At 38.6% G+C, this 14,724-nt stretch overlaps 1 protein-coding gene across 7 annotated transcripts in view; it reads right to left on the bottom strand.

Annotated features, from left to right (window-relative positions):
• The window catches only part of SERAC1 (serine active site containing 1), a 57,527-nt gene that overhangs the window by 34,770 nt on the left and 8,033 nt on the right, over window positions 1-14,724 (bottom strand). For 2 of the 7 annotated variants that reach the window (XM_032253195.1, XM_032253199.1), the window contains exons 2-5: window positions 9,640-9,731; window positions 6,783-6,819; window positions 1,644-1,780; window positions 380-469 (exon numbers count right to left, since the gene is read on the bottom strand). In XM_032253195.1, coding sequence (XP_032109086.1) covers window positions 380-469; window positions 1,644-1,780; window positions 6,783-6,819; window positions 9,640-9,730 — 355 coding nt within the window. In that variant the 5' untranslated portion in view covers window position 9,731. The other 5 variants (XM_032253198.1, XM_032253196.1, XM_032253197.1 and 2 more) reach the window with 5 other exon arrangements.

Genomic DNA, 14,724 nt, shown 5'->3' with positions numbered 1-14,724 from the left:
TTTTTTATTGAGATAGTCTTACTCCATCACCCAGGCTTGAGTGCACTGGCACGATCTTGGCTCACTGCAACCTCAGCCTCCTGAGTAACTGGGATTACAGGCACCTACCACCATGCCTGGCTAATTTTTGTATTTTTAGTACAGACGGGGTTTTACCATGTTGGCCAGGCTAGTCTCGAACTCCTGACCTCAGGTGATCCACCCACCTCAGCCTCCCAAAGTGCTGAGATTACAGGCATGAGCCACCGCACCCAGCCTGATTAATTTTCCATAGCTATAAAAAATATTAGTATAAGAAATGAAAAAAAGTCTCGGATTGGTCATTTCAATGACTTTCAGATTACTGATAAGGATTCCAAGTCATTTATTTGATATTTACCGGCAAATGGATTCCGTAGTATCTTGGCTGACGTTGCCAGTACTTTTCTTACTGCTTTGTGAAGTTCTTTTCTTGCCTGCCAGGCAATACCTAAAATGATTATAAAATTAAGTAAAACTTAGAATGTATTTTTAGCACTATGCTCCAATGTTTCAAAGAGAAATGTATAAACTCCAAATTTTTTCACAAAGAAAATACAAAATACCATCATTGTCTTTTAATCATCACTATCAACGCAACTAAAATCATTATGGAAATGTAGAGCTCTCAATTCCAAAAAGAGATTGCTCTCTAAGTCAGGGAGAAGTAAAAACAAAAACACTAACTAAAGCTAATAAAAATCTTCATATACAACATAGGTTTTGCAATATCCAGGAAAATGTCCTTCATGATGAGCTCACCTCAAACTGAAGTTTGGAGATACTTTACTAACAAAATTAAGTCTCACTACACAAGTATACTATAAGCAACAACAATTTTCTATGGAATTAAAACTGTAAACATGCCATAAAAGCATGTTGCAATACGTGAAAGTGATGTAATAACTAATACCAACGGGGCAGAGTGGTGGCAGATACAGGATAGCAGCAGAGCCTGTCCCACTCAAGAAACATCATGTTAACTGGCAAATTCTGGCTCACAGTGTAGGAAGAGACAGCTGTGAGTCAAGTGTGTGACTCATCACGCTACCCATATTTTGACGAAAATATACTCCTCTGCTCTAAAATTTCATGTTCGCCACGCAACCATATGATCACTAATGAGGGCTTCCATGTGACCTAAATACTGAGAAGTGGGAAGTCCTAACTAGTAAAGATAGGTTTTCTAGCTTTGGTGGCAGATAATTAAAAGAAATGAGTTGGCATTCATATTTATGAATATATCTCATGAGTTTGGTTTGTATGAATACATCCCTTAAAACAGAAATATTGCTAAGCTAAATGACAAAAGCATGTTTTTTGTACTTGCCAAACTGAAAGCCAGCCTCTGTATTGACAGTCCCACTAAGGTGTGGAATTCCAGGTTCAGACTAAAAATGCCAGTAGTCTTCACTTAGTTTTAGGAGAGCTGCAAACCTAGGTTAAATACGGAAGTCCAAAATTTGATCCTCAATTAATTCTTTAGGAACTTGGTTTTCAGGGGGTTTGGTGATTCTTAGAATTAGCTGAATCCACATTACTAATACTGTGTTTTAAATAGACTCATTTTTAACTTCAATAACTAGCTTCCATTTTTCACAAAGATTACTTTACAATAAACTTACCATGATTTTCTCCTTTATCTAAAGAAACTGTGTGCACATATATATATGACTTCATTTTTTCTCTTTCTACCACTTGAGTATCTAATGCCAGAGCCTTCTTCAGTGCCAGAACTTCATATGTAAGAAATAAAGAACCTCTTAAAGAGAAAAGAAAAAATTCATCATAAATACACAATCCAAATGTAACACAAGAGCTACTCTTCTCTATTAAGCTCATCATAGTTAACGTCTTTCTTTTTTATTGGGAAACATAACATATATACAGTAATATGCATATAACATTTATACTGCACCACATACTGACTTTTTGTTCAAGAACAGACTTCATATACGACAGTGGTTTCATAAGATTAGAATGGAGCTAAAAAAAAATTCCTATCTCCTAGTGACTGAGTAGCCATCGTAATATGACTCACATTTGTGGCGATGCTATGTAAACAAATCTGTGCTGACAGTCCTATAAAAGCCTAGCACATACAATTATGTATAGTATATAATACTTAATAAATGATCATGTTACTAAGTGTTTACTATAGTATACTTTCATTGCTATTTTAGACTGTACTCCTTCTACTTAACTATAAAGTGCCTAAGGCGGATCCTTGAGGAGGTATCCAGAAGGCAGTGTTGTTATCACCGGAGATGACAGCTCCATGTGTGTCCCAGCCCCTGAAGAGCTTGCAGGGGGACAACATGTGGAGGTGGAAACAGTGATATGTATGACCCTGACCCTAGGCCTAGGCTAATGGGTTTGTGCTTTCATTTTTAACAAAAACATTTTTAAAGTTTTTTAAAAAAAATTTGCTGGCATAGTCATGAGGCCTGTAGTCTCAGCTATTCAGGAGGCTAAAGCAGGGGGATCCCTTGAGCCCAGGAGTCCCAGGCTGCAGCATGCTATGACTGCACCCATGAGTAGCCACTGCTCTCCAGCCTGGGCAACAGAACAAGATCTCATCTCAAAAAGAATTTTTAATAGATAAAAGTTTATAGAATAAGAATATAAAGAAAATATTTTTATATAGCTATACAATGTGTTTGTGTTTGAAATTAAGTGTAATTACAAAGGCCAAAAAGTTTTTCAAAAATTTAAGCTTATAAGGCTAAAAAAAAAATACAGTAAGCTGAGGTTAATGATTAAAACCAGGACTTCATTTATTTTTAGAGACAGGGTCTCAACTATGTTGCCCTGGCTGGCCTCAAACTTCATGTAATCCTCCCGCCTCAGCCTCCCAAATAGCTGGGACTACAGGGGCACAACACTTCATCCAGCTAGGTTAATTTATTATTGAAGAAAAAAACATTGTTTTATAAATGTATTGTAGCTGGGTGTGGTGATGCATGCCTGTAGTCCCAGTTAGTTACAAGGGTGAGGCAGGAGGATCACTTGAGCCCAGGAGTTCAAGGCCAGCCTAAGCAACACAGTGAGACTCTGTCTTTTTTTTTTAAAAAAAAAAAAGGCCAGGCACGGTGGCTCACGCCTATAATCCCAGCACTTTGGGAAGCCGAGGCAGGTGGCTCATGAGGTCAAGAGATCGAGACCATCCTGGTCAACAAGGTGAAACCCTGTCTCTATTAAAAATACAAAAATTAGCTGGATGTGGTGGCACATGCCTGTAGTCCCAGCTACTCGGGAGGCTGAGGCAGGAGAATTGCTTGAACCCAGGAGGCGGAGGTTGTGGTGAGCCGAGATCACACCATTGCACTCCAGCCTGGGTAACAAGAGCGAAACTCCGTCTCAAAAAAACAAACAAAAAAAAAAACAACAAAGTTTAGCCAAGCACAGTGGTTCACACTTATTATCCCAAGCATTTTGGAAGGCTGAGGCGGGGGAATCACCTGAGGTCAGGAGTTTGAGACTGGCCTGGCCAACATAGCAAAACCACATCTCTACTAAAAATACAAAAATTAGCCAGGCGTGGTGGGGAGCGCCTGTAATCCCAGTTACTTAGGAGGCTGAAACAGGATCGCTTGAACCCCAGAGGCAGAGGTTGCAGTGAGACAAGATCATACCACTACACTCCAGCCTGGGTGACAGAGCAAGACTCCATCTCAAAAAAAAAAAAAAGTTTCATGTAGCCTAAGTACACAGTGTTGATAAAGTTTACAGTAGTGCACAGGAATGTCTGAGGCCCTCACGTTCACTCACCACTCACTCACCCAGAGCAACTCCCAGTCCCGTAAGCTCCATTCATGGTAAGTGCCCTATATAAGTGTACCATTTAAAAATTTTTTTCCTGTACATTTTTTTGTTTGGATATGTTTAGGTACACAAATACTTACCATTGTGTTGTAATTGCCTACAGTGTTCAGTACAGTCACATGCGGTACAGGTGTGGAGCCTAGAAGCAACAGGCTGTCCCATATAGCCTAGGTGTGTAGCAGGCTCTACCATCTAGGGTTGTGCAAGTGTATTCTGTGATGCTTGCACAACAATGAAACCAGCTAACAACACATTACTGAGAATATATCCTCATTATTGACACATGACTGTATATGCACACATACATGCATATACACATTTTAGTTTACAAATAATAATAGCTCCATAATCATACCCAGACAAGAAACAGAATGTTAACAGTACCCTAGAAGCCCACAGTGTGTCTCTCCCTTATAATAACCTGTTCTCATCTCTATATATTATTCTGATTTTCATTATAACAATGTGCTTACTTTTCTTTACAGTTTTGCCACCTATGTGTCCATCCTTAAACAACAGAGCTTAGTTTTGCCTGTTTTTGAAATGCACATCAATGGACTCACACTACATGAATTCTTTTGCTCAGCCTTGTATTCGTGTGATTCATCCATGTTCTTGCATGTAAAATGTACTTCCTTAACTTAGATTTTCCTATACGATGCAATTATGCATTGCACGGATGGATATACTACAACTTATTTATTCACTCTTCCATAGATGGGCATTGAGAACATTTCTAGTTTGAGTCTATTACAACAATGCTGTTACATATCTTTTTTTTTTTGGGGGGGACAGAGTCTCGCTCTGTCACCAGATGCCGGGCTGGAGTGCAGTGGCACGATCTCAGCTCACTGCAACCTCCACCTCCCAAGTTCAGGCAATTCTCCTGCCTCAGCCTCCTGAGTAGCAGGGACTACAGGCGCGCACCACCACACCCAGCTAATGTTTGTATTTTTTAGTTGAGATGGGGTTTCACCATGTTGGCCAGGATGATCTCGATCTCTTGACCTCGTGATCCGCCTGCCTTGGCCTCCCAAAGTGCTGGGATTACAGGCATGAGCCACCGCGTCCGGCCACTGTTATGTATGTTATACATCTTGGCCAGGCGTGGTGGCTCACGCCTGTAATCCCAGCACTCTGGGGGGCCGAGGTGTGTGGATCACAAGGTCAGAAGTTCAAGACCAGCATGGCCAACATAGTGAAACCCTGTCTCTTAAAAAAAAAAAAAAAAAAAAAAAAGACATATCTTATATATCTGTACTGTACATACCCGTACATGTTCCTCTAAGGTACATATCTAGAATTACATACCTTCTGATAGTATACATCTTCAATTTTGCTAGATAATGACAAACCTTCTGCAAAAAGATTAGCCAATGTGTACTCCCATCAGCCACATATTAAAGTTTCTCCTTTCCTAAGAGCAATACCTGAAGTTAACTTTTAAATGTTGTTTGTTGTGTATCTCAAAATGAAGATTTCTTTTTTCCTAATCAGACTGACAACACACTCCCTAAATCCTGACACAAAGGTGGTACTCTGGATTCAGAGCTTAGCAACATTGTTTCCTACACCTTCTGACTTTTGGTTTCCACCCTCAGGCAAGCAGGTGAAACAAAGTTCGGACACTGGCTAGCACCAGAGGAACACAAAGAAGGCTCTTTAGAATCCTCTGCTCTTGGCCAGGGGTGGTGGCTCAGGCCTGTAATCACAGTACTTTAGAAGGCCAAGGCAGGCAGATCACCTGAGCTCAGGAGTTCAAGACTACCCTGAGCAACATGGCGAGACCCTGTCTCTACTAAAAATGCAAAAAAAAAAAAAAAAAAAAAGCCAAGTGTGGTGGTGCACACCTGTGGTCCAGCTATTTAGGAGGCTGAGGTGGAAGGATCACCTGAACCTGGCAGGCAGAGGCTGCAGTGAGTGGACATCACACCACTGGACACTCTAGCCTGGATGACACAGTAAGACCCTGTCTCAAAAAAAGAAAAAGAATCCTCTGCTCTCTTGAGGATGTATCTGAACAGCCAACAAAAGGGGTAAATGTATTCAGTACTTTTATCATGTTTTCCATGAAAGACAAAATTATTTACTATAATAAAAACTGTAATTAATTTTCACTATATCCTGAATATAATTGTGAGTTAGACAAACTGTATTACAGAAAAGGGTACGTATACATTTATCCTTTGGCCAGAATGAGTCAAAGGGGAAAATTATCTAAATATATTTTGCCTTACATTACAATGTCACAGAGAAATGTATGCATTTGGATAAAATGCCAAATATATCTCTTTTATCATTTTAGCATCTAAGAGCTAATTTTATATTTGTACTAGTAAAACAAACTATTAACAAATACAGTACAATGGTATTACATATATATTCCTCCCCTAAAAAAAAAAAAAAACAAAAGGAGGAATGTGAAAACTAACAGTTTGCTGAAAGAAGGTCACTGCATTCATCACCCACGTGTTCCTGAGGGAACATCGGATGGGAGATATCGGTCTGCTGGTTTTCTCAGTTAGCCTCAATTTCCTTTCATGTGAGTTTTACGGTGATTTAAGGGATTTTCCGAAATACTTTTGACTATGGTAATTTGTACCTTTTTCATCCACTTTAGAAACTAATACACAACATGACTTTAAGTGTGTCACAGCTAAGTGAGTGCCTGATATGAGTGTGTCAAAGTGCTTTTCTCACAGCAGCAGTGCCAGGTAGGCAGAGTTCCTGGTACACAGCTGGCTCTAAGAGAAAGCATTCCTCAGAAGATAAGAAAACATCATGACAACATTTAAGTAGTGGAATCAGTGATTAAATCCAGCAGTCTAATTCCAAAATCTATACCCTTTGAATACCCCATGCAACCTGTAAGTCACTTCCATTGAGATTTCAAATAGAGTATAATGAAGCCAATTAATAATCCACAGTTGACAACTTACCCTAAAATAAGTGATCCAGTAAACTTTATTATATTTCCTTCAAAAGAAAAAAAGTCAATGTGATGAATTTCATTTTTTAAAGTGTGACAGGAAACAGGCAACACAGTAGTTCTCTACCTATATCACACATTATCAGATGAGAAGTCATTATTTTCCTACTAACATAATCAGTTGCTATCAATAAATGGTCTCCTATCCTCAAACACACCAATCACTTAAACACTGACTGCAAATGTAATGTGTACTGATGACATTTCATACTCATTCTCCCCTTTCTCCACTTCCTAGTCCCTGTTCCACTGCTGATGCTGGCAGGACTACAGGTCTTCCACCGAATGCAACATGCAGGCAACTCACTTCCCCTCTGACCCCTTTTAGTTAACAATTAAATAAAGGAACGGGAAGCATTGTCCCTATCACTACTAGTACTATACTGACGGATTATATTGTCAAGTGGGGACACAAAAGAATGTTTTCTAAAGTAATTACGTTATAATTGATGGTAAGGTATAGATGTACATAGCCCCATTTAAAATGGAGATTAGGCCAGGTGCGGTGGCTCACGCCTGCAATCTCAGCACTTCGAGAGGCCAAGGCGAGCGGATCACCTGAGGTCAGGAGTTCAAGACTAACCTGGCCAACACAGCGAAACCCTATTTCCACTTAAAAAAAAAACTAGCCAGGCATGGTGGCCAGCACCTGTAATCCCAGCTACTCGGGAGGCTGAGGCAGGAGAATTGCTTGAACCGGGGAGGTGGAGACTGCAGTGAGCCAAGATCGCACCACTGCACTCCAGCCTGGGTGACAGAGCAAGACTCTGTCTCAAAATAAATAAATAAAATTAAATTAAAATAAAATATAATATAAAATAGAGATTATATTCTACAAGTTTATTTATAAATGTTTGTTTGGGTCTTAGAAAACTTTTTTCATATTAAAAAATTCCTGTGGCAGACATTGCTAATTGCTTGCCCAGTACACATGCCCTTTAGTCCTTACAAATATGCAATCTGATTGCCACCTAAAAATAATCAAATTTCTAGAGCAGTCTGTAGCTAGGGCTAATTGTGCAACACAATTGTAGCCAATTGGATATAGATGGAAGTCTATAGAGGCGGATCCCTCCCCACATAAACAGACAAAGCCTCCAGATGGCTTTTGGCCCTCTGCTTCTTGATGCCCAAGGATTCAGCAACCATCTTGTGACCATGAGGACAATGAAGAGAACGGAGCAAGAAGACAAGAAGATTGCTAAACTGCAATTCCTGCCCTAAACTGTCTCCACCTTGACTTATTATGATATAAGAAGAATGAAAACCATATTAACTTAAGCCACTGGACTCATTTCTATTGCATGCACTGTGCACAAACTTAACTGACATGGTACTCATGATGATTAGGTACTAAGGATAGCCCACAAAAATCTATTTTTTATATACATATATTGTTATACATAATTTTATGTATAACATATTTTATATATATATATAAAGGTATATATATGTATACATATTTATATATAAAAATATATATATTATATATAATAGATTTTATAGATAGATAGATAGATATATACACACACATGTATATAAAAAGACAGAGTTTCACTCTGTTGTCCACGCTGGAGTGCAATGACACAATCTTGGCTCACTGCAATCTCCCAATCCCGGATTCAAACTATTCTCCTGCCTCAGCCTCCTGAGGAGCTAAGATTAAAGGCACCTGCCACCATACCCAGCTAAGTTTTGTATTTTCAGTAGAGATGGGGTTTTACCATGTTGACCAGGCTGGTCTTGAACTCCTGATTTCAAGTGATCCACCCACTTCGGCCTCCCAAAGTGCTGGGATTACAGGCATCAGTCACTGTACCCAGCCTTAAACTATAATTTATTGCACATATAGAGATAGTGCTTTGTTCAGAGATTCAACTCATGCTACCAAGATGACATTTCTCCTCACTTCTCTTTTTGTATTTAAAACACAGTATCAGAATTTTCTAGATAAAAATGATCTATCCCTAAAAACAGATTTGTCTTAAAGATCAAAAAGAAACTCCATGAGAAAAAAAACTTTGTTTTATTCAATATTGTTTTCTTAGGGCCTAGTGTTGTACCTGGCAGAATACACGGTCAACTAAATATTTTTGCTTATTGTCAAATGAATAAAAGATGTTCTAGGCCAATCTTCTCATTTTACACATAAAGGAAATAATGCTCAGAAAAGGTAAGTTATTTCATTCTTCCATTCAACGAATACTATTTGATCACCTACTATATGCCATGCATAATAAATAACTAGGTTGTAATGGTAAACAAGATAAAATACTGCCTTCACAGAGTTTACAGTATATGGGGAAAGACAGATAATTAACTAAGTTCTATACTGACCCTACAAAATAACAAGTAACAGATCCAATCTGGCCTAGGGTGTCAGAGAAGCTTCCTCAATGAAGGCAAGGCTACAAATGGAGTAGACTTCAGCCATATCCCAAGCCCCTCTAAGGCAAGGACAGCATCTTCCTTGCTCATCACTGTAAGCCCAGAACCTAATATGGGTGCCTGGCACTTTGTTTTGCAAGAGTTTAATAAATATCTGCTGAATGGAGACGCAGTTATATTTAAGTTTAGGATGATGAGTATGAAATTTGACAGAAGTAGAAGAGGGAAAAGAATTCTCAAGGAAAAGAAGTATGTATGGCTCTGGTCCTATAAATTTGGGATGGACTATTAGCACAGAAAGACATAAACGAATTTGAGATTTCATCATGGGTTCAATAAGTCTCTGTGGCCCACCCTGGAAAAAGCCACAAGTCTATCCCTGTTTCTATAAGAAAATAAGTTGTTTAAGCTATACTCACTGATATCTCTCCAGTATGTGTCACTTTTTGGTGGGGAAGTAGAGGTTCCTATTCTTCTGCAACAGATGACACAATAAGCAGCCAGGGACATTCTGTGTAAGTAGAACAATTCAACACATTTAATTTAGCATCTAATTCAAAACATTTAACTACAAGAACATGTTACCATCACAGTGGATGACCCACAGAGTTAGCTTTTTCAAGATCACAAAAAAAACTTTCCAATTAAAAAAATTTCTCGGGCCGGGCGCGGTGGCTCAAGCCTGTAATCTCAGCACTTTGGGAGGCCGAGGCGGGTGGATCACAAGGTCAAGAGATCGAGACCATCCTGGTCAACATGGTGAAACCCCGTCTCTACTAAAAATACAAAAAATTAGCTGGGCATGGTGGCACGTGCCTGTAATCCCAGCTACTCAGGAGGCTGAGGCAGGAGAATTGCCTGAACCCAGGAGGCGGAGGTTGCAGTGAGCCGAGATCGCGCCATTGCACTCCAGCCTGGGTAACAAGAGCGAAACTCCGTCTCAAAAAAAAAAAAAAATTTCTTTGTCAAGCGCAGTGGCTCACACCTGTAATCTCAGCACTTTGGGAGGCCTAGGCAGGCAGATCACCTGAGGTCGGGAGTTCAAGACCAGACTGACCAACATGGAGAAATCCTGTCTCTGCTAAAATACAAAATTAGCTGGGCGTGGTGGTGCACACCTGTAATCCTAGCTACCTGGGAGGCTGGGGCAGGAGAATCACTTTAACCTGGGAGGCGGAGGTTGCAGTGTGCCAAGATCACACCACTGCACACTAGCCTGGGCAACAAGAGTGAGACTCCATCTCAAAAAAAAAAAAAAAATTCTCCATTAAAAACTTAAGAGAGAGGAGGAGGTTGCAGTGAGCTGAGATCATGCCACTGCACTCCAGCCTGGGTAACAAGAGCAAAACTCTTGTCTCAAAAAAAAAAAAAAAAGAGAGACTTATTAAATAATACTTTGTTAGTATTTTCATTATTCTTCCTCATACTGTGTCTAATTGTGCATAGTCTTCACAATTGGAAAGATGATCTAAATATGATACAATCAGTCCCAGAACACAAGAATTAACAGGTAACCAGAATTAGATTTTTAATCAGAATACCAATATAGGCAAGAAAAAAATTTAATGTCTTTGAAAATATACATATGTGTATGTATTTATCTCTGATAACTGAAGGCCCTACAGAAATGAGAAGCTCTATGTGGACGGTACACTTAGAATCCACAGACGCATTTAGCTTCTCTCTAGTTCCTTCAGGATAGTACCCACATTGTTTAAAAATTTTGAAATTTGTTAATTGTTGGCATTCTATCAAAGGTGAGCTAACACCCAACTAATTAATCAACTGAGTAAAGACGATCTAAATATGATCCAATCATTCCCAGAACACAACTCAGTATTCTAGAACCATATCAGATTATCTTTGGATAATGAGATTTTTGCTACAAGGGGAAGGAAAGAAGGTACCTTGAAGGTACCTCTCTCGTTTTGTTTTCTATTTCTGCTCTTTTTTGATTCTTTCTTTAAGTGCGCCCTGTCTTTTTCCTAACTTCTTCAATATTGCCTAAGACGAGCACTTATTGTTCTTTCACAAATGCATTTAAGACTATAAATTCTTATAATCCTAGCAGTTTGGGAGGCTGAGGCAGGCAGATCACTTGAGGTCAGGAGTTCAAGACCAGCCTACCCAACAGGTGAAACGCTGACTCTACCAAAAGGAATCAGCCAGGTGTGGTGGTACCCACCTGTAGTCCCAGCTACTCAGCAGGCTGAAATGGGAGAATCGCTTGAACCTGAAAGGTGGAGGCTGCAGTGAGCTGAGATCATGCCACTGTACTCCAGCCTGCCGTCTTCAGCAACAGTGAGACCCTGTTTCAAAACAAAAAAAAAATTCTTGCTCTTAAATTCCACTGTAATTTTTCTCTACTCTGTGAACTGTTTAAGAGTGTGGCTTTTAGTTTGCCAATAAAATTTTTAAAGATTATCTTTTTTTTTTTTTTGAAACAGGGTCTGGCTCTGTCACCCAGGCTGGAGTGCAGTGGTGCAATCACCACTCACTGCAACCTCTGCCTTCCAGGCTCAAGCAATCCTCCCACCTCAGCCTACCGAGTAGCTGGGACTATAGGTGCCCACCACCACACCTGGCTAATTTTTTGTATTTTTTTTGTAGAGACAGGGTTTCACCATGTTGCCAAGGCTGGTCTTGAACTCCTGACCTCAAGTGATCCACCTGCCTCGGCCTCCCAAAGTGCTGGGATTACAGGCAAAGATTACATCTTATTGTGCTATGTGACATAGATCCTTTAAAATTACAAAGACTTGCTTTGTTACCTGATTCCAGTTAATATCTATAAACATATCACATAAGCTCATTCTTTTGTTGTGAGCAGAATATATCCATTATACTAGGCTTGTTAATTTTGTTTCTATAGTCTTGCTAAATTTTTTTTTTCACAGCTCCAAACAGCCATTGAGTAGCCTTGCTAATTTTTGTCTGCATGACTTACCAGTATGAGAGGGGTTTTTTTTAAGTTTCATCCTGATTTGAACACTTGTCAATTTTCTCCTTTTGTTGTCCATTATTTTTTTATTCATTAAGCGAATCCTTTTCTGAGTCCCTATGAACCAAGAACTGTTGTAGACGCTAGTGATTAAACAATGAAAAAAAAGTGCCTTGCTTTCATAGATCTTACACTCTAGTGCAGAACACCCCTATCAGTGTGGCAAAGAAATACTACCCATTTTGGGGGTCATGATGTGAAAAGATATGCCATTAGGTAACCACAGATTCATGATTATTACAAACTTAGTACTTTCTTCCTTTTGTCATCACATCCTATCTTCCTTTATCTCTATTTATTGCTTTAAGTTCTATTTAATATATTAATATATCCATGCCAGTTTTCTCTATAAAGTATTTAACTATTTTACCTTTTTCCATCATGGTTATAATCTTTTGGTATCATTTATAATTTCAAAACCTCTCCTTTAATAGATGAATTTAATTCATTTACATTTCTTGTATGTTGGATAGATCACAATTTTATTACTCTTTAATTGGTTTAAAGTTATAACATTTATTTCTATTCCTTCAGTAAATAGCTACACTTTAAATGTGCTATATAAAGTATGAATTTAAACAATATAATTATCCTTCCAAATGAGAAAATTAAAATGCTTTAAATCCAATCCTCTCCTATCTTAGGTATTTTTGTCTAGTATTTTAATTCCATTTTATTTTTATTTTTATTTTTTTCTTAAAAAAAAAAGAAAGAAAGAAAGAAAAAAAAGAATAAAACAAAAGAATGGAGAGGAAGAAAGAGGAAGAGGAAGAGGGAGAGAGAACAGGGTGTTGCTTTATTGCCTGGGCTAGAATGCAGTCTAAAAATGGGTATTCCTATAATTGTGCTTAATAATAGAGACATGAAAAAAAAAATGAGGGAAGAAAATAACAAACAAGCAGCCAACCAATATTTCATTGAAACCTGTAAATAGATGTGATGTGGTACTGATAAGAGTGTATATTTTGTGTATTTAAAGTGGAGAGTTCTATAAATGTTAAGTTTACTTGTTCCGGATCTGAGCTCAAATCCTGGATATCATTGATAATTTTCTGTCTCATTGATCTGTCTAATATTGGTGTTGAAGTCTCCCACTATTATTGTATGGGAGTCTAAGTCTCTTTATAAGTCTTATATATCTGGGTATTCCTGTATCGGGTGCATATATATTTAGGATCTTTAGCTCTTCTTGTTGCATTGATCCTTTTATCATTATGTAATATCCTTCTTTGCTTCTTTTGATCTTTGTTGCTTTAAAGCAACTCCTGCTTTTTATTTATTTATTTTTGCTCTCCATGTGGTTGGTAAATCTTTCTTCATCCCTTTGTTTTGAGTCTTTGTGTATCCTTGCATGTGAGATGGGTCTGGATGCAGCATACCGATGGGTTTTGGCTTTTTTTGCCTGTCTGTGTCTTTGGATTGGGGGATTTAGTCAATTTAAATTTAGAATTATAATATATGTGAGTTTAATACTGCCGTTTAATGTTAGCTGGCTGTTTTGCCCATTAGTTGATGTAAATTCTTGATTATGTTGATGCTCTTTACTTTTTGGTATTGTGTAGAAAGGCTGATACTGGTTGTTCCTTTCTATGTGTAGTGGTTCTTTCAGAAGCTCTTGTAAAGCAGGCCTGGTGGTGATGAAATCTCTGAGTGCTTGCTTGTTCACAAAATATTTTATTTTTCCTTCACTTATGAAGCTTAGTTTGGCTGGATAAAATTCTGGGTTGAAAGTTCTTTTCTTTAAGGATCTTGAATATTGGCCCCCACTCTCTTCTGGCTTGCAGGGTTTCTGCTGAGAGATCTGCTGTGAGTCTGATAGGCTTCCCTTTGTGAGTAACCTGACCTTTCTCTCTGGCTGCCCTCAGTATTTTCTCCTTCATTTCAACCCTGGTGAATCTGGCGATTATGTGCCTTGAGGTTGGTCTTCTTGAGGAATATCTTTGTGGTGTTCTCTGTATTACCTGCAGTTGAATACTGTCCTGCCTTGCTAGGTTGGGAAAGTTTTCCTGAATAATATCCTGAAGCGTATTTTCCAGCTTGGATTGATTCTCTTCATCACATTCAGGTACCCCTATCAAGCGTAGATTAGGTCTTTTCACATAGTCCCATATTTCTTGGAGACTTTGCTTGTTCCTTTTTATCCTTTTTTCTCTAATGTTGTCTTCTTGTTTTATTTCATTAAGTTGGTCTTCAACTTCTGATATCTTTTCTTCTGCTTGATCAATTCGGCTGTTAAAACTTGTGCATAGTTCGTGAAGTTCTCATGTTGTTTTTTTCAGATCCATTAATTCACTTATATTCCTCTCTAAATTGTGTATTTTTGTTAACATTTCATCAAACCTTTTTTCAAAGTTCTTAGTTTCTTTGCATTGGGTTAGAACAAGTTCTTTTAATTCACAGAAGTTTCTTATCATCCGCCTTTTGAAGCCTGCTTCTGTTAATGGAACACACTCATTCTCCATCAGGCCTTGTTCCATTGCTGATGAGGAACTGTGATCCCCTG

Source organism: Sapajus apella, unplaced genomic scaffold, assembly GCF_009761245.1.
Source record: "Sapajus apella isolate SASKATOON/1434 unplaced genomic scaffold, GSC_monkey_1.0 scaffold82, whole genome shotgun sequence".
NCBI lineage: Eukaryota > Metazoa > Chordata > Mammalia > Primates > Cebidae > Sapajus > Sapajus apella.
The sequence above is the reverse complement of the archived record's forward strand: the minus strand, read 5'-3'. Positions and strand labels throughout refer to the sequence as shown.